The 19,274-nt window shown below is 41.1% G+C and overlaps 2 protein-coding genes across 4 annotated transcripts; one reads left to right on the top strand and one right to left on the bottom strand.

Moving 5' to 3' along the window:
• Positions 1-678: 678 nt before the first annotated feature.
• Positions 679-8,567, bottom strand: LOC108243696 (zinc finger protein OZF). Of its 3 annotated transcripts, none has more exons than XM_017429351.3 (10): positions 7,725-8,566; positions 6,257-6,440; positions 5,724-5,776; positions 5,140-5,269; positions 4,983-5,066; positions 4,764-4,838; positions 4,582-4,668; positions 4,224-4,301; positions 3,357-3,599; positions 679-3,065 (listed from the first exon to the last, which is right to left on the bottom strand). In XM_017429351.3, exons 2-10 carry the CDS (start codon positions 6,414-6,416, stop codon positions 2,287-2,289), a joined length of 1,689 nt encoding a protein of 562 aa, XP_017284840.1. In that variant the 5' UTR covers positions 6,417-6,440; positions 7,725-8,566; the 3' UTR covers positions 679-2,286. The 3 variants fall into 3 exon arrangements, with proteins under 3 accessions (XP_017284840.1, XP_017284924.1, XP_017285000.1); XM_017429435.3 differs by having other exon boundaries at positions 7,762-8,566; XM_017429511.3 differs by lacking the exon at positions 4,224-4,301 and having other exon boundaries at positions 7,725-8,567.
• A 1,475-nt stretch (positions 8,568-10,042) lies between these two features.
• Positions 10,043-18,793, top strand: LOC108244354 (bifunctional apoptosis regulator). The gene is made up of 9 exons (XM_025003614.2): positions 10,043-10,411; positions 11,377-11,680; positions 13,544-13,642; positions 14,232-14,325; positions 15,275-15,447; positions 15,540-15,684; positions 15,926-16,105; positions 16,768-16,964; positions 17,062-18,793. The coding sequence occupies exons 2-9, from the start codon at positions 11,394-11,396 to the stop codon at positions 17,252-17,254; spliced, it is 1,368 nt and encodes a 455-aa protein (XP_024859382.1). The 5' UTR covers positions 10,043-10,411; positions 11,377-11,393; the 3' UTR covers positions 17,255-18,793.
• The last annotated feature ends 481 nt before the right edge of the window (positions 18,794-19,274 follow it).

Here is a 19,274-nt window from a genome sequence, read left to right as displayed (position 1 = left end):
TCTTGCAGACAAGTAGATTTTAATATGGGTTCATGTTTGGATAAACCATACCAAGGTTGAACAAGTCCGCCTCCTAAAGATGACATAAAATGCAGTGAGATTTGCCTTAAAATGTATCCGAAAAAAGTGTCAAAGAAATGACTTGTAATTCTTGGCAACAAAAGAGAACTTTTGTTGTGTTTCGTTGCTAATCTTTGCTTTTCACTCCAAGGCAAAGATTTTGTTTGTATCACCCTTTTTGCACTTGGCAATCTCACTGCATTTTATGTAAATATTAGGAGATGGATTCCAGTAGACATTGTGAGAGAGGCGGGCGACACCCTGTACAGGTCACAAGTCCATCACATGGCCACATAGAAAAAAACAACCATTCACACGCTCACCTAGGGACAATTTAGAGTTACAATTAACCTAACATGCATGTTTTTGGTCTGTGGGAGGAAACCAGAGTACCCGAAGGAAACCCATACATGCACAGGGAGAACATGCAAACTCCAGACAGAAGGCCCCAGCCAGGAGGTGAACCTGCGACCTTTAGAGCTAATTACTGCTACACTGTATGTTCAAATATTCAAATACTTGGTTTAGTGACTGTGTATGGGGGACAAGGCAGGTCTTACATCCCCATATATCAGGTGTGCAGACTCTGGCTTTGAAAATACAACATGGCAGCACCCGTAAATCATATATCTCCGGCTTTATTGTTGAACAACAAAATGAAGTGGAGACACTTCATCTTTTTTATGTCAGTGGTACAAATAAAGAAATTTACATTGCACAAGTTTTGCAGCCGTACTGACAGTCTAACAGATAATAGATCATAATTACTGTCACTGCTTCTGCTGTATCACAAAAATTAATTCATGCTATCAGTTTAGCAGGCTGATGAAGTCATCCATCCATTTTCTGATGCTTCTTCGTGGTCGAGTTGGAGGGAAACCCAGACATCCCTCTCCTCCTGGGGGGACTCAGTGAGACATGCCCAGAAAACCTCAGGGCACCAGAAGAAATCTTAATCAGATGCTTGAACCACTTCAACCAACTCCTTTCACTCCAGATAAGCAGCGGCTCTACTCCAAGCTTCCCCCAGATGACGGAGCTCTTCACCATATCTCTAAGGCTGAGCCCAGCCACCTTTCAGAGAAAGCTCAGTTAAGCCACTTGTATCCAGGATTTCATTCTTTTGATCATGATCCATATCTCATATCTCATCCTGTCCATGAACACCACAAACAGGATCTGAGACAAGGAGCAGCCGAAGCGGAGTCTAACTTGCACTGGGAATCTACTTGACTTTGTGCCAAGGATACAGTCACAGCCCTTCCTTTGGTTATACAGGGACTGTGTAGCCCTTAAAAGCTCATAGTCCGCAGCACCCTACACAGAATGCCCTGACAAACATGGTAATGAGCCTTCAACAGATCCACAAAACACATGCATGCTGGACAGTCAAACTCTCATGACCCCCTTAATAACTGCAGGAGTAAAGATCTGATCCACTGTACTCGTCCAGGACTGAAGCCACACTGCTCCTCTTGGATCTGAGGTTTTACAGTCAGCCAAAGGCTTCCTTCCAACACCTTGAGGTAAACTTTTCCCGGGGGCGCTGAAAAATATGATCACTCGATAGTTGGAGCACAATCTCAGGTCTCATTTTTTTGTTTTAAATGGGATCCACCACGCTGGTCTGCCTCTCCTCAGGTGTTGTCTTAGTTCTCCATGTGACATTGAAGAGAGACGACGAACTCATTAATATTAGAAAACTCTTATCCGAAATATGTTTGCAGTTTTAGTTTATGATGGATGAAACATTCGAGCACAGAGTTGCCATTACATCCACTCCTAAAGAGTGGTCTCCTTTTCCAACTTTCATAAAAATAAACAAAAAAAACAATGCATCATAAAATAAACAGGTGGTTCTAAAAATTGTTTGTATTCTATTCACATTGGTTTTGAAATAACATTGACGTAGTGCAGAAATTCTTTAACAATTAGTGTTTTTTTGGCATGCAGAATACAAAGGCACTGAAATTGGACAAGTGGGCTACTAGCAAAGAGGAAACATTAAAGTATGGGCACAAAACATGAATACAAAAAAGACAACACAGAAAGAATCAAAACTATTGTCTGGTGACTCATTGTGAGTGGGTAGCACATGCTTCCTGTGAAGTATTTCTCTGTGCTCTAAGAGGGAAAAATGGAAGAAAAATGTGCGAAGAGGAAGAGCGGTTTACCACAATCTTGTCAAACAAAGTTTACATCAAAAATGCATGAACAGATCAGCTGTTAAATGTCCAGCTTGGCCTGTTGTTTGGGTCTGCCGAGCTGCCTGGTCGGCCCGATGCGTCTTCCAGCATGCGTGCGCTGATGCTGTCGCAGTCCCTGGCGGTAAATGAAGCTCTTTCCACAATCTCTGCACTCATAAGGTCTCTCTCCAGTGTGAAGCCTGTGGTGGACCTTCAGTTCCTCAGCTCTGGAGTAGCCTTTTCCACAGACATTACAGATGAAAGGCCTGTCCTTAATGTGGGTCTGGTAATGTGCGTTAAGATAGGAGTTAATCTGAAATGCCTTGCCGCAAATCGAACACGCGAACGGCCTCTCCCCAGAGTGCTGCATCTCATGGAGTTTGAGAGAGGAAGCTGTGTGGAAACCTTTGCCGCACTGGGAGCAGAGGAACGGTTTCTCTCCCGTATGGATGCGCTGATGGATTTGTATGTAACTCTCGTTGATGAACCTCTTGCCGCAGTCTGGACACGAATAGGGCTTCTCCTTGATGTGGGTTTTCATGTGTTCTTCCATTTTTTTTCTATCATTAACCTGAATCCCGCACCGCCGGCAGAAGAAGAGCTTTGATGCGGTTTGCTCCTCTGATTCAGGGACCGTCTCGCTGTGTTTAGTGATGTGGTGCGCTTGTAAAGCTGACTGACTCTCACAGTCCTTCCCACATTCCAGGCAGCGGATGGATAATCGGACCTTGGATTCTCCCGGCAGAGACTTCAAGTACTCAGAAAGTTCTGAGGCGGTGGGATCCCCCTCATCGTCATAGTCGACTGCACCCTTTCGACCTAAACAGAAATAAAAACAGAAAAAAGCAATATTAGCAAGTTCTAGCAGAGCAATTTTCCCATGAAGGGACATTTTTCAGCTATGGATTTTTATGCACCGAATAAGAAGCTAAGACAAGGATTCAACATGCAGGGTAAACTTAAATGTAACACAAAATGTAACCTAGTACAAAAGATTCACAAACAAGAGGCGTTAATGATTTTTGTACAGTATTTAGGTTTAACAGAAAGAATCCTTCAGTAGCACCACTCTACTCCATGCAGATGTGCACCACTGCTGACAACTCTCACCGAGGTGGACTTTGTAGTGCGTTTTCAGATTTCCCTTCTGGTTAAAACCCCGACCACAGACGGAGCAGCAGTATGGTTTCTCCCCAGTATGGATCAGCTCGTGTCGCTCCAGTTTGTAGGCGTGAGGGAATTCTTTGCCACAAACTGAGCAGCGGTACTCAATCTTCTCTTTGGGTGCTTTTAGCAGCTCAGGAGGTATTTCTATTGGTACACGGGCCCTCTTTCTTCCAGGGCGCTTCCTTCCTAAATAAGGGGGAGAGAGCAATAAAATAAAAGTAGATATTTAATGAAATCCTTGCTAGGTTAATTGTCCCTCAGAGTGAGAGCATTATCGGTTGTATATCTAGTTTTTGTCTAAATGTCCAGTCTGTGATGGACTGGTGACCTGACAGGGTGTGCCCTGCCGTTTGCTTAATGAGATAAGCACCAGCTCACTGCAGCTGTGCACAGAAAAATGTGTAAAAGAAAATGGATGGATGTAAAAATCCAATAAGATTCGAACCAGAATTACTGTTACTTTGTTTTACTATTCAGGCATTTTCAAACCAACTCTTTTAACTGCATTCAGACAAAATCTGGCAAAGTGCCACTTTCCTAGCTAAATGAGATCCAGTAATAATAATTATTGTGCCACGACTCTCTTAGTATGTTGGATTTATTGCTCACTTTCTCAAAATGTTTTGTGAAGTTACATTTAAACCACCGTTGCAAGCTCAAACACAGCTGAACCTGGACTATCAGAGTAAACATCTCTACGTTCTCTTCTCTTTATTGAGCCAGTGATCATAACTAAAGATGCTTCCACAGATTATGAGCAGCAAAACGAAGAGTTATAGACTTCTGGAAGCCGGTTAGATTTGTTCTCACCAGATAAAACGCCTGTGTTTTCTCCTTCTGCTTTAGCAAGCGGTTTGGCATTTTTCTTCATTTTATAGGGTTGCTTTGCTGCAGTAAAAAAAAAAAGAAGAAAAGAAAACCTGTTTAATCTAATGTGAAACTTAAACTCAAAACTGTTCTACAGCTACAGCTGGAGAAATCTGAATGTGATTAACTCTTTGATTAAATCCCTTTGACTAATTCGCTCAAAAACCCCAAGGTGCAATATTTGAAACACTCACAAAATCAACCACTTCAGTGTTTGAATCAATATGCATCAAAACATTATGCAGATTTAGATTTAGAATCAGCAAAATAAAACAATAGAAAATTATTTTTGGTGTCTTACCAGCAACACGGCGAGTAGTTTTTGATTTTTTTTCCTCTGGTTCAGCAAAGGTGCAAATATTTCTCTTTCTAAGGCTACGCCTTGATGCTTTAAAAAACAAAGAATTGATTAGAACAGAAAAATAAACAAATAAACTGAATATTTCTGACATCTTATCCATTAAACATCAAAGAAACATTTACCTCCCCGATGTGCCTCTGAAACTTCACCAGACAGCTGCTCAGTTTCAGATTTTTGTCTTCTGCCTCTTCTTTTTGCTTGTCAACGAAAACAAAAACTGAATGTTACACAAAATAGGATTTTAATCCTGGATAGAAGATTGAAATATAAAAAAGCAAACTGAATTTTAAGATTGATTCAAATCCTCTGCATGCATTTCTTCCATGCTTCCGGTCACTCACCAGCGTTAGCAGAAACACCTTTCCCTGTGACTGAATCATCCAGAGACTCAACCGGAGCCTTTTTCTCTCGTCTTGGTCTCTTTCCTGCCAAAATGAGCAGAAGAGTAACCTCAGAAACTGATAATAACACCTGTTTTTAGTGGACTCCAGCATTTACCGGAATGTAAAGACGAGGAAGCAGTCTTCTTTACTGTCTCCTTCTCATCTCTTGCCTCATTTTCATCCTCAGACACGACTTCTATGATGAGAGAGGAACTACTGGTGTCCCTCTGGTTCTCATCTTGCAGCTGAGAAGCAGACAACATGATCCCCTGTGACGACTATAAACATTGCATCCCAGAATCCCTCCCTGGGTGACATTATTTAGGTCTTCTAACTGATCAGAAAATAACATGTTGTAGCCATAAGATCCAATCCAAACTGATCACAGGCAGCATACAGCCATAACTTATATTGCCATTTTGTGGGAGACAGAAACAAAGTGCCACTAATAACCATCAATTAGTAAAAATGCCACTTATAATTGAACAGAGGACGTTCTCCAGTAGTTTTGCTTTCTTATTACATTTTGTTAAACTTTGATGTTGACATCTACTATTAAAAGGACCTTTTCCAGCTTCCTCCTTTATGAGACAGGAAAAGCTATTTTACAGAAATCCAACATCAAAAAGTTCCTATAGTTGCACACATTTTGTATCACTACATTAATAAGTTATATGTCTTATAAAGAGAAAACATTACCTCCTCAGGCTGGAAAATTTCTGAGCAATAAGAGCCTTGGTTAGAAGAGTTTCCTGTAATGACAGATGGAGAAAAATACATACATTTAATGAGAAATTAAAAGATTAGCATGCTAAAAATGTAGGTTATTCCCTCCTGCTTTTCTTTACTGGTAACATTAAATAAGATTCCTTACAGTTAACCAACTTTGCTTGTAAGCATTACAATCTAATCTAACGCTGCATATTTCATCTACTGCATCAACATTCTCCATACTTGCATGAGCTATCAGTTCAAGTGTTGTGTCACATGCTCAAAGCACAATATCCTGCCATTGTTCTATTTTATAAACTTTTTTTATTTTATTTCTAGCTTAGGTGTTACTGAATGTCTTTGACTGAAGAAAGACTACACTGACCATGCCCTCTTTTTTATATATTAAAACACTTTTCAAGACTTTACATGTGAAACAGAGACAAAAAATTGAACCTTTAGATAAATAAATGTGCATTTCGCTGAGTGGTTATGGGCGTGTGCGGCTCTCAATAACTTACTATCGTCCCACTCAACCACTTCTCCATCCGAATTGATGAAGCCTTGGATTACTTCGTCTTGCTCCTCCTCGTCCTCCTTTTCCCCAGCCTGTAGTCTGACAGTCAGCTGGAGCGTTCTGCCGTTTAAGCTTTCATTCGCCATCTTCGGTTTGTTCGACATCAGGTGGGAACGATCAGGGGAGTCCTGAACACAGATCACAGGGCTGTTTTTCTCTCATAACACCAAAAGCAACTCTGAGATCAGGAGGAGAAATGACAAAATTCTGACATTCCTGATTGCAAGCTTACAAAAAAATGCAAAAAATTTCATTTTTGTATCCTGAATGTTTTCCACATTTTACCAAGAGTTTGAAACAGTGCACCACGTGTCTTCACTAGATTTTTCACCCCATATTTCTTGCCCATATGAGGTTTTACCTAGAACACAAAGAGCTGATCGCTCCTCCGAAAACTGCTAGTCCTGTTCAAATAGGCACAGACTGGACAAAGCTTGTTTAACTGCTGTTCCTCAGGTGAAGAAGAAGGAGGTGGAGAAAAGGCTGGAAGAATAATGGGAGAGAATGAGCTCACCACCAAATAAGCACAAAAGCAAGGTTGTGCTGCAGTGAGACTCTGACACCCCCAGGACCAAACTTGGTGCAGAAAGTGCATGAGCATCACCGACGCACTAAGCAGACGCCAGGGCCGGCAGCAGCACTGTCCTGAAGGACAGATGTTTGAGGCCAGCCTCTCCCAGAGGCTCAAACAGGAGCTGGAGACATCCTCTAACACTACACTGCCAGATCCCACAGGAAAGCCAGGGGCCTGAAAACAGGGAGAAACCTGTGTGCCACCTTCATAAAACGGCCCTCCAAAGGGTGTTTCCTGGCTGTTTTCCCCTCAAAGCCCACATGACACACTGAGATAGAAGCCAGGAACACTTTAATTGTAGAGAAGGCTTTTATTTTCTCAATTAACTCCTGCAGGAAGGACAAAATTACCTCAACTGGACACTGGAAGGAGAGAGTCATGCAGGGACCGAGTGGAGGGGGCCCTAGCACTCTGAACGGTGTTAATCACATTCTGAGGAAGCCCCACAGTGTCTGAATGACACGAGTCAGGGGCCAGGCCCTCAGCGCCAGGAGGTCCGGGTGGATGAAACACAGCCCCCCCACAGAGACAACAGAAAGCCATAGCAAATGACTAGTTCCTATCATAATAATTAACTTTACAATGGCGCAATGGTTGAAGGAAAGTCAAAACGTTTCTAGGATCACGGGCTCAGCCCCCCACGGTGTTTGAAGATCCTAACAACGCCCCTGGGTTTCGCCATACAACTGATTTGTTGGTGATGCCAGCCTTTAAAACTGACTTTATAAAACGTTTAAATAAGAAAACGGATCAAAGTATCCCCGGTGCTGTTGGCTAGCTGCCTGGCTATTTTGTTTGGTGGTGAAAAAAATAATGATAAAAATGAAGAATTGCTCACCTCGTAGAGAGAGGGGCGTAGATCTGCGTGAACGTACCTGGTGGCTCCAGCCGGCTGGCTTCACCTCGACGTGACGGATGGAGGTAAATAATCAGAGGGGAATGCTGCTAAACGGTCTGCTAACATGGTCTGTCCCTGTGAACCAGGTTAACCAGGCTACTAAATGGTTTACATCTCAAACAAGCGGCAGTCGGGCGGCAGCTTCGTCTTCTCGACGTTACCTCCTCAAACACGAGGCGAGGTGGGAGCAGCTGGGAATGACGTCATGAAGAAAACCAGGTACAAAAAAACAAAAAAAACAAAATAATTAAAACAAATAATAAGCCAAGTTAACCCAGATGTGAGCAGCTGTTATGAACTAAGGCCAGTCCTCTTTCTCCTCCTTCTTCTCTCTTCTTCTTCGAGGTTTCACGGTACTTATATATCTTTGCAGCTGCTTTACTGCCTCCTGCTTTCAGTCTGCCAAGCGTGCGCGCGCAGGACTGAAATCAGGAAGTAATTACAAAATAATAAAACAGCTGTGAGATAACAGGAAACGTTTATGAGCTTGTTAATTTGTCAGATCACTTTTTTGTCTGGACAGATATGAGTAACTACTGAAGGAAACTTTTGTCCTTTGCAGTGAGTTCTGCTCTGTATTCTGTCTTGTATGTACCTTTTGTTGTTTTAGCAAATTCGTCATATTTATAATAATAGCCTACAAGAAAGCCCAACAGCATCTGTTGGTAAAAACCTTTCATGTCAGCAGGAGCCCACTGACCTTAATTCACAAGTCTCTGACTGATTTTAACTTTTAACATTTCTGGTTCAACGTTTAACTTCATTAATGTAAAACAGCAAGCAAAGTTACACAGAATAATTAAACAAGTGCAATAACTGGTTTACCTCAGTGCCCCTTGTTCGTCTTGTGATCAAGAAAGCCACCCTGATCACCGAGGACCCTGAAGCACACAGTACGTCGAGAGCTGAGATTCTCATAGCTGGGGTCGTGAAACACCAAGCGAGGGGTTTTCAGAAGATTTATAGAAATCAAATTAACTTTTAAAATGATTGCCTGTAACATATTCAGCATCAACCATTTTAAAAAAATTAAAACAGTGACCATAAATACATAAAGTTATGGGTCGAAAGCTGAACATTTTGTGAACCTCTGGACTAGACTAGTAAATTTTGGGAACTAAAAAGTAAAAATGCATTGACTGTAGTGGATAAATGTACTTATATTGTCTCTTGTGTGCCAGTAAAGCGCAGGAGTCCAACATTTTTTTTCCAAAAGAGCCATTTTGACGTATTTATTGGGAGAGAAGACCCACAAACTGAACTGAAACATGGCCACAGTATGCTACCTGCACTTATCATACAATGAATACATACAGTAGCATAGGTGCCATGCTGGGTCAAAATTCAGAACTTCCCAGCTTTTCCTGGGGAATCCCAAGGCATTCCCAGGTAAGAGAGAACACAAGATCCCTTCAGCAAGTTTTAATCTGCCCTGAGATCTCCTCCCAGCAGGACGTGCCCAGAAAGCGTACGGAGGAAGGTGTCCAGCATGTATCCAGACCAAATGCCCAAACCACCTCAGGTGACTCTATTTGATGCAGAGGAGCAGCAGCTCTACTCGGAGCTTCCCCCAGATGACGGCACTCCTCACCTTATCTCTAAAGGCTGAGCTCGGCAGCCCTACGAAGGAAGCTCATTTTAGTCGCTCGTATCCAGGATCTCGTTCTTTTGGTCACGATCCAAACCTGATGACCGTAGGTGAGGGCTGGAATGTAGATGAACCTGTAAAGAGTTGAGAGCAACTCCCTGATTAATGTGGATGAGGCTCCAATCATTCGATCCATCCTGCCATAACCTGTGAACAAAATACCTGGACACTCGAACTCCTCCATTTGAGGCAAAGACTCATTCCCAACCCGGAGGGGTCACCCCACCATGTCCTAACAGGCCAACAACTACAGACACTCTTGGGTAAAAACATGCAACACTTAGTTTTTGTTTCGACATACCACCCTTTATTAATGGGTACATAATCATTGACCTTAAAAGAGAATGTTCAGACCTATTTTAGCCAAAAAAAAGTCACTCTCTTTTATAAACTGGTGAACTTTACTCAAGAGTCATTACTAAAATTGTGTTTTTTATTAATTTGTTTCACATAGTTTTATTATTAGGATGTGGAGTGCAGGAGTGAAATGGCCCTAATAGTCTGAGTGGTTTGGTGTAGTTATTGTAGTTATGATGTAGTTAACCAGGGGCAGAAACAGCTTGTCCACGTGAGCCTCGCGTAAGTTAATAGGTTACACTTTTGTTATTATCGTAGCAGCGAGTCACCTCGGGCCAGAGAGGCTTTACTGACTGGATAACATCTGAACTTTGATCCAGAGCAGCTTTTAAAAGCTGCACGGCTCAGTTCGGCCGTCTTTCTTCTTCAGGTGTCCGCACATCACGTTGAAGGCGTAGAAGAAGAAGGAGGAGGAAGGAGGAAGGTAGGAGGAGAAGAAGAAGAAGAAGAAGAAGAGAGACGGGCGTTCTGGCTGGAGCTATGGCGACAGTTGTTCGAGCAGAAATGTCTCTGCTCTGTCTGGGTACCGAGTGAAACCGACCACCTGAGCTTCAGCAGGACAGCCATGTCGTCGTTCACCTCTTCACCCGTTTAACTCCGACCCGAGGCGAGGGACAACACGGTTAGTTTCTTTAACTACCCGGGGCGAACTGAGCTAACTGTCCTGACCAGCTAACTAACCTGAAGTTAACGTCCGCAGGTCGGGCTAACAAGCTAATGATAGCACTTTGTTGTTGTTGTCGTTGTTTTGGCATCTGTAACATCAGTAACTTGTAACATCAGTAACTGCTGCTTTAGGAAACCAGAAAATGTCGTTAGTTTAGCTCGTAGCTAGTCTCTAGTTAGCTCAGCTAACTTTCCTAAACAGGATGTGATAAAGTGTCCCAACTGATTTACCTGTTTCAGTTTGAAAAAGTGCTTCTGAGTCTTGTGTTGCTGTTGTACTTTTATTAGGCTGACCACCCTTTAAAAAAAGAGGTTTCTAACATTTTCTCCTCTTCCAAAAGACTTAACCCACAGTTAATTTATAAAGTCTCTCTTTACATGGCTTGCAGTATAATTTAATAGTGAAATAATGTACATTTATGTACTTGTACACTCAAAGGATTCAGTGTTTACTGTCTTGTCCACAGCTGGAAACAGATTTCCTGAGCAATGACATTGTTTCTTTGCTGTCCGCAGCCAGTGCAAAGCTGAAAGAGAAAGAGAAATTAAATTATAACACAGAGTAGAAGCAAAAGCAATATATATGTAAGATAATGAGAATGAGAATAGTACGGATAAGGCAAAATGCAGTCAAATATGTAATGTGCGTACATGGCACCATGAGGTGTCATAAAAATAACATGATAATGATGTGGATTTACTGTCACACAGCTTAGGATTTGAAGTATTTTCTGATATTATGGTGTAATAAAAAATGACTGCTTTAAAAAAAGATATTTAGTAATGCACTGGATTACTAAAGTTGACGTATACATGAAAAAAATGGTTTGGTGCGTTCAAAGAGGATGCTAATATTTTTCATCAAATTATCCCATGTGACGCAGTCTTTCTGCTGCAAACTTTGTGCTTTCCTTCGTTCAGATCTGATACTGCACCAGATGGATTGGGATTCTTCAGGTGACGATGACGATCAGGTAGCGTTAATGGACGACGACTCTTGCGCGCCTGAATCTCGTCAGTCGAAGTCAAAAGCGAGCGGCATCTCGGAACATGAGTTCTCCTGCCACTGTTGCTACGACATCTTGGTCAACCCCACCACGCTGACCTGCGGCCATAACTTTTGTCGTCACTGTTTGGCTCTGTGGTGGGAGTCCTCGCGCAAGAATGAGTGCCCGGAGTGCCGGGAGAAATGGGAAGGCTTCCCCAAAATCAACATACTGATGAGGTATTCTGCTCACAGCTGCACTAATTGTTCCACTAGGTGTTGTAGAAAACACGGTCCCACTAACAACCAAACTGAGACTAGGGCCTCATTTGAAACTTGGTGACATTTGTGTGATACTCTGGAGTAAAACTGGGCCTCATGTCAGGAGCAAGAAAACTGGATTTTGCTTTGATAGATGATTTTCAAAAGTAAAAGTTCAGAATTGATGCAATTTTTTTAACTAAAACAGACGGAGATGATCAGTTCCTAACAACTGCAGAGAAAAAAGAACATGAAAACGACAGATTCCATGATGTGTTTGCCTGCAGTTAAGACTTAACAATTAGCTTGAATTTTTATTACACACCAATTTTGTCCTGCTACTCAAAAAGCACAAAGATTATGATACCTAGCATGAGTCCTTGCTAACAGAAAATGTCTTTGTAGAAGACTGTTGTTGTTGTTGTTTAATTTCTTTTCTCTTTTAGAGTTTTATACAGCACTTTGGTCAGCTGTTATGTTGTTTTTAAGTGCTTTAGAAATAAAAGTGGTATGGTATGGTAAGTGCTTCTTCAAAAGAACCTGTTTGTTCCTCTGGTTTATGTTGCAGGGTTACTGTCTCCTCTGGTTCTAACAGAACAAAACAAAGAAAAGTTAGACTCATTTGTCAGGACAGCAAGGTTTTGAGGATGTTCATATACTCAGTGAGGGACTTTTAAGTCTAAAATTTCAAGGGAACATTAATTTTTTTTTAAACTACAGTTTAGACCATAATTCGGTTAAACTAGCTCTACTTCTTTAAACTCTGGAGAAGAAAAAACCTGACCGTGAATGTATATGTAAATGACAGGCAGACCGTTGGTTGGTCAGGGATGATAAGAAACATGTGATTGGGTGATAGGAACACAAAGCTGATAAGATCCAATCAGGTCAGAGGTATGGATGTCTGCGTCGTTGTTACTCAAGTCCTCTGGTTTTCTCTCAAAACAGCAAAATCTCAATCTGGAAAACTTTTCTTTCTTAAAAAAAAAAAAAATCAACTGTCAGTCACCTAAAACTGTGATTCAAGTGGGAAAGAAAAGCTAAAGTGTTCAGGAAACGTTTTATTCTTATGTAAATATTTGGGTCTGTGTGGATTAGTCTAAAATGATGTATAGATGTACTGTTTAAATCATATGTCTATTACCAGAGATACAGAGAAATATGTGTTATTCTTCATCCTAGTTTGGCCTGGTCATGTGTGTTAGGGTTCAACCGTCTGGGACGAAGCACCCAGTGCTCTGATCTGTGTCCAGTAACGTGCAGGACAAAGAGTTCTGTCTCTGTGCTTGGACAGGGTGTGTTATGAGGATTGAACAAAATTCAAGTGCCTTTTTATTTTTTTTGAACGGGAGAGAGGAACTATTAAAAGTGGTCTAAATCTGCACTAAATTATGCAGCAAAACACTTCATGTTGCCATAAATGTCAGCTGAAAGGTGTTTTGTCTGTGTTCACAGAGAGATGGGCCATTGTGCGCGAGCTCAAAAGTCTAAATCAAATTGCTGCAAGTGCATAAATAAAAATCGAGGCATTTTACATTTGGTTCTAAAGTTTGAGACTCAGGCTGCAGAATGGAGTTGGACTATTGATTTCAGCCTTTAGTTTCGGTTTATGTGTGTGTGGTATGAGAGCAGATGGACTGTTTACAAATTATTGTGCTCAATAAACCTCACAAAACATAATGACGTTTGCAGTCAAAACTTTTTCTGTTTGTAGTTGGAAGGTGCCCCAGGAGAACCTGAAAAACACAGACAGTAACATCACTTTTTGAGGATGTGGTTTGGTTTTACATTCTGCTTAAAATAAGTTTAACTTTTATTTATTTCCACCCTCTTTCTTTTCAGAGATGCAATCGAAAAGCTTTTCAGCGAAGTCGTTCCGCAGAGGAAAGCAGAAATCCAGGCAAACCCCAAAATCGCTCGGAGCCTGCTGGCATTTCAGAGGTGCTTTTTATCTTTTTCTTGAAGTAAATTCAATTTTGTACTGTGGATACCTTCAGATGTGCTTTGTTCTGATGGTGGGAGGGAAACATGGTGCTTCCTTCGAAGACTTTTTAATTTAAACCTGTCCTGCCTCCCGAGTGCTGCAGACTCCCCTGCACCTCCTCCCTCAGAAACCCTCCCATCGTGACGTGCTTGTTTGAACAGCAGCTGTTCACACACTGCAGGAAAATCTCCTGTTTTGGTCTTCTTCATCTAAGCCGAGGGCACATGTTTCCCGCAGTTTGTCAGGAGCAACAGTTGAAGATTTTGTTGCATCGTGTCGTGTTGGTAGCAAAGATTCAGGAATCATCAAACCTGAAGATTTTCCCTGTGCCTCATTGTTTGTTTAAAACTTGTACTCGTCACATCTTTTTAGGAAAAGTTTCAGATCTTTTCTGGATATTTGTGTTATTCAAAATTTATTTAACTTAACACTCATCACCTAATTTTGCAAATGGCTCAGTGCCTGATCTTTTTTTTTTTTGTTCAGTTGTAAAGCAAAAGAGCTTAATTTTGCTAAACGTCTCATGTTTATCTCGGCTCTTCGTAGGTATGGTGACAACTTGGGTAGATCCAAGACAAACCAGCACAAAGGAGCAGGTTTCTTCTTCTCTGGAGTCCTGACTGCACTCACATGTGTGGCTGTAAGTACAACGGGAACAGAATCGCAGTGGTTTTTAAAAAGTCTGACATTTACCTTAGATGTTTCCGTTTTTAACAAATGTGACTTGAGGCTGTTACGTCCCGCTGCTCCAGAGCAGCAGGTAAAATTAAAAAGGCTATCACATTTCTGGCTCAAAAGGTCAGCTTTCCCCACGCTGTCAAAAGAACATGTTTATTTTGTCCATGTGGCACTTGGGAGCAATGTCACTGTTTACCTTGCAACGCGGCAGTAAATTTAGGTTTGTAAATAAATTACATCACTGTAAATATCTTTCTCTTAGTTAACAGTTTTATTTAGTCAGAGAGCTCAGCCTCGACCTGTGTGCCGAATTATCTTTTGATATTTTTGGCTCTTTGTTTTACTCGACCCACAATATTTTCACAGAAATGTAACCAGCAGGTTGTGTTGCATGTATTCTACGGTTTTAAAACTGCCCACCCCTGTAACAGCAAACAGCAAAACATCAGGATAAAAAGTGTGTTGGTTTCAAACACGTCACCTAAAACATGGAGGTGCATCACCATCATTGATCAGGATCATATTTGTTCAGTTTGATAGCAAAGTGTTTGTGTCATCAGATAAAGTGGAAACAAATAAACAACAAATACTTCAAGACAACAAACAGATCTGAAGACTTAAATGAGCTTCACCCTGCTGAACAAATCAAAAGTAAAGAAGCAGCTGAACTGAAAGTTAGAGAAACCACAGCTTCTATTATCTGTCGTATAAATCAGGAAAACTAATGAAAAATCAGGGAATTTCAAACTCTAGTTTTTTTAAATATTTGCTGATGAACTGATGAGCTGATGCACGTTTCGGTTCCTGTTTTGGTAAAGCAGCAGAAACCAACACTTTGCTGGGATCTCACACATCGTCAGAATTGATTCATTTCGTTTTGTTTTTAACCTATAATGTTTGCACGTGTCCAGGTGGTGGTGCTGGTGTTCCATTGGGGCAGTGGAGTCCTGGAGCAGCACGACCTGCTGATCAGTAAACCCGTGTCTCACTGGACGCCAGAAGAGGTCGTGTCATGGCTGGAGCACCTGGGCCCGTGGACCGAGCTCTACAGGAAACCTTTCCAGCAGGAAAATGTTAACGGAAGGTAACATACATTATAGCTTTTTTTTTTTTTTAATGTCCTGCCTGCAAATTTTCTGTCCTGCATGTGATTCCTGTTGATTTTCTACTTTTCAGGCTGCTGTTGATGCTGGGGGATGAGGAGCTTTTAAAAACCCCTTTTAACATTGAGAATCAGGCTCACAGACGAGCTGTTGTGGCTGAACTGGAGAGAGTTAAAGTCCTGGGAGTCAAACCTCCACAGAACCTCTGGGAATACAAAGTAAGCTCTGTGGTTCTTATACGTTTTGAATGATTTTGTCCCAGTATGGCCCGCTTCAGTGTCCAGTACTTCTCTGCATCTTTTTAAAAAGAATAGTAGACTCTCAGATTATTTAAGGATGTAAAATTCTCTACAATTAAGGCTTTAAAATCTAAGTTTCCTGCTTGAACATTTGTTGTACTTTTTAAATTCACAATTAAAATACTGTCCCTTTGCTGTTTTTGTCTCTGTTTTTTTCCAGGCAGCCAATGCTGGGAAGTCTCTGTTCTTGTTGTACGGACTGAAACGCTCCCCTCGTCTCACAATGTTTTATTTGTATTTATTTGATTATTCTGAGACTTTTCTTCCCTTCCTGCACACCTGCTGTCCAGCCAGCGCTCACATCGACAAATCTGCGGAGAGCAGATATCTCTACCCACAGGTGACACTTTGAGCGATGTTTATATATATATATATATATATATATATATATATATATATATATATATATATATATATATATATATATATATATATATATATATATATTATATAACTAACAAAACGATAATAAAACTTATAACTTAACATGGGTTTAAACCCTGGAAGTGCATGAATATTTTTTTGTTTAGATAAAAAGGAGCATTAAGACTGATGTATTACAGCCGTTTTAGTATCATGTTCGGCAGAGCAACTCCAGGAGACTCTTTGGAGGGAAATGAGAGACCAGAAGGCAGCTCCTCAGCTGCAACAAAAACATACCGAATTGTGACTTTAGACCTGTTGCATGTACCCAGCTGTGATTTCAGTTTACCGCTGCTCCTCTATGTTAGACACCTTTACACAGAAAGCACTAGATCAGACCTCTTTTTTTTTTTTTGTAAAAATGTTAAAAAAAAAAGCTCCTTTAAATACGATCCCCAACTCACTCAGTTCAGATCCGATTTATACAAAGTGCTGCATGTCTGGAAAAAACTATGAATTGTTGAATTTCTTGTAAACTATTTGCTGTTGATCAGTTTTTCAGTAATACCTGTTTGAATGATTTCAAAGAGCTCAGTGGGTTTTTTTTGTTTTAAATGTTTTTCCTTCTGTTTTTGTTAGTTGGAACCCAGCTGGCAACAGTGGGCAGAGTTTCTGGTGAAATACTGCTTGCTTCCGTACCAGCTGATAGCAGAATTTGCCTGGGACTGGTTGGCTGTCCACTATTGGACATCCCGCTTCATCATTGTTAACACCATGCTGCTCTCAGTGCTGGAGGGCTGCTCTCTGTGGAGGCTCTGGACAACCGCCAGTATCAGGTACGAGCTGCTTGATAAAAGCTGCATGTGGAGGCAGGGATTGTTTAGCTCCTACGTTGTCGTAACACATCAGTCTAATTTGCACCTTTTTCTGCAGGACTGTGCCGCAAAAGATGTGGAACCACTTGTGGAAGATGCTCTCTCAGGGATTTGCCTTTGCCCTCCTGTGGCCTTTCGTCCCACAGTTTGTGTGCAACTGCCTCTTCTACTGGGCTCTCTACTTCAGCCCCATCATTAACATCGACATGGTGGTGCAGCAGTTAATGCACCCCGAAACCAGGGCGCTGTAACAGACTGCATGGAGTCAGTGCCTGAGCTGAGCTGTACGCTTTACAGCAGATTAAATGTTCTGAAGTCTTATTGCTGAGGAGGAGTGTTTATTTTCAGCAGTAAACTCAAAGAAAACCGGTTCGGTCTCTTTTTCTCGGAAGGTTGGGGCACAGAGGAGAAACAGTACGAAGAAGACGAGACTCTCCGGAATATCTGTGGCGTTACGGACTTGGATTGATCCCCTCGGGGCGCCCGTTCTCCACAGTGTGTTCTCGAACCACAACGGTGCCGCTCTGCAGTGGAAAATAATGACTAAACATAAAAGATTTGCTTCTTAAGCCGGCTTTGTAGTTCTGACATCGCTGTAGTTCAGCAAGAAAAGATTGGATGTATGGTTCTGAAGATTAACGTTCATTTTTCTTTAACTTCTTATCAAATGTCTTCTTGCCACATAATCCCCAGTTAGTGGAACGAGCAGCTGCTGCAGAAGTGTTCAGTTTAGTATTTAAACCTTAATCATTTTACTTTAAACCTTAATGGCTGTCAAAATATGTCATTTTCAGTGTTTTTGATTTGAAAAAGTGTGTTAGAAAACAGCAAATATTCCTCACATTTGTGTACAACTAAATTCATTGATGAGTTATGAGCCATTACAGCTGGGAATATCTCAGCCCAGCTCATTTGCATATTATGTCACCCACTCAATCCCCTCCTCCTAGATGACTCCACTTCTGTCGACTCTCCTCACAGCTTTTAGTCTTTGTTTCCTTTCAGAAGAAGAAGAAGAACTTCACCTTTTTCTCCTCCCACTTGGCGTCTCTGACTCTGTTGTTCTCCCTCTGACTCTGTTTACATTCAGATTGTTTCACCAACTCGTTTTCTGTCGAGACCGTCCGAAGTGTAGTTGTCAGTATTCGAATGTAAACAAACGGCTCGTAATTGTTGGCAACAAAAACACAATTCTGCTGTTTTGCTCATTTATTACAAACTATGCTGTAGGCTTTTGTGAATGATTGGTATTTAGTGATTATTTTCATCATGGATGATACAAAAAATTCAAATCAAAACCTTTGAAAAGTTGTATATTTTGACAGCTATTGTGGTTTTAAATTTTGATGTACTCTGCATCCTTAGCAGCTTTAATCTCAAACCCTGCAGAGATGTAAAAGAATTAAAATGTGCAAAAAATCAGAGCTTGTAATTCAGAGGGCTGTTCAGGCTTTAGTGCTTGTTCAAGAAACTGTTTTGTTTAAAAAATAATTTTCACCCCAGATTTTTCTCCCCTCCTTTTTTGAATTATCCATATGTTAAAATGTTAAATGCTTTCCAGTGATAAATAGTTTTATAGTAGCTTGTGCTGCTGAGAAATACTTTGTTGCACAATAATTTTTTTTTTTACTGTTCAGAAATATTTTTGTTGCTGAATCTTTTTTTAATTTCATTGTTTGACTGAAGTAATCAGATTTTTCTCTACATTGTTTATTTGCACTTAAAAATTCTACACTGGTGTTGTTTTTATGTGTTCTGATGACAAACCATAAAGATTTTTTTAAAGCAGTTATTTTCTCAGATTCTTGTCCTTAAATTATGGCAAAGAGCTTGACAATTAAATCCATCCATCCATTTTCTTTACCCGCTTCTCCCTTCTGGGTCGCAGGGAGTTGGTGCCTAACTCCAGCCGTCACTGTGCGAGAGGCGGGGGACACACTGGACAGGTCGCAAGTCCATCGCAGGGACACACAGAGACACACAACCATTCACTCTCACTCACATCTAGGGACAATTTTAGAGTTACCATTTAACCTAACATGTAATGCGGCCGTCCTGCGTGGAGAGGACCAGTCAGTGTGGTGAAGAAAAAACAACTTTTCTGATCCACTGAATAAAGATAAAGCAATATCTGTGTGCAACAGTGCCGGGTTAAGAACCATTTAATAGAATTTAGGTGATATCTGGTGCGCACTGTAGTTTATAACAATTTTTGTGTCTGAGAGAGGCCATCAACATGTCACTGTAACTGTAAAACCAATTTAAAGACAG

The sequence above is a fragment of the Kryptolebias marmoratus genome, linkage group LG3, assembly GCF_001649575.2.
Source record: "Kryptolebias marmoratus isolate JLee-2015 linkage group LG3, ASM164957v2, whole genome shotgun sequence".
Lineage (NCBI taxonomy): Eukaryota > Metazoa > Chordata > Actinopteri > Cyprinodontiformes > Rivulidae > Kryptolebias > Kryptolebias marmoratus.
Note: the sequence above shows the minus strand (reverse complement) of the source record. Positions and strands in the feature narration are given on the sequence as shown.

Coding starts and splice junctions, on each gene's coding strand:
- LOC108243696 (XM_017429351.3), bottom strand. CDS start 6,416: ATGTCGAACAAACCGAAGATGGCGAATGAAAGCTTAAACGGCAGAACG. Junction 5,067..5,139: donor TTCCTCGTCTTTACATTCCG/GTAAATGCTGGA, acceptor TCATTTTGGCAG/GAAAGAGACCAAGACGAGAG. Junction 4,302..4,581: donor AACTACTCGCCGTGTTGCTG/GTAAGACACCAA, acceptor TTTTTACTGCAG/CAAAGCAACCCTATAAAATG.
- LOC108244354 (XM_025003614.2), top strand. CDS start 11,394: ATGGATTGGGATTCTTCAGGTGACGATGACGATCAGGTAGCGTTAATG. Junction 11,681..13,543: donor AAAATCAACATACTGATGAG/GTATTCTGCTCA, acceptor CTTTCTTTTCAG/AGATGCAATCGAAAAGCTTT. Junction 15,448..15,539: donor CAGGAAAATGTTAACGGAAG/GTAACATACATT, acceptor TCTACTTTTCAG/GCTGCTGTTGATGCTGGGGG.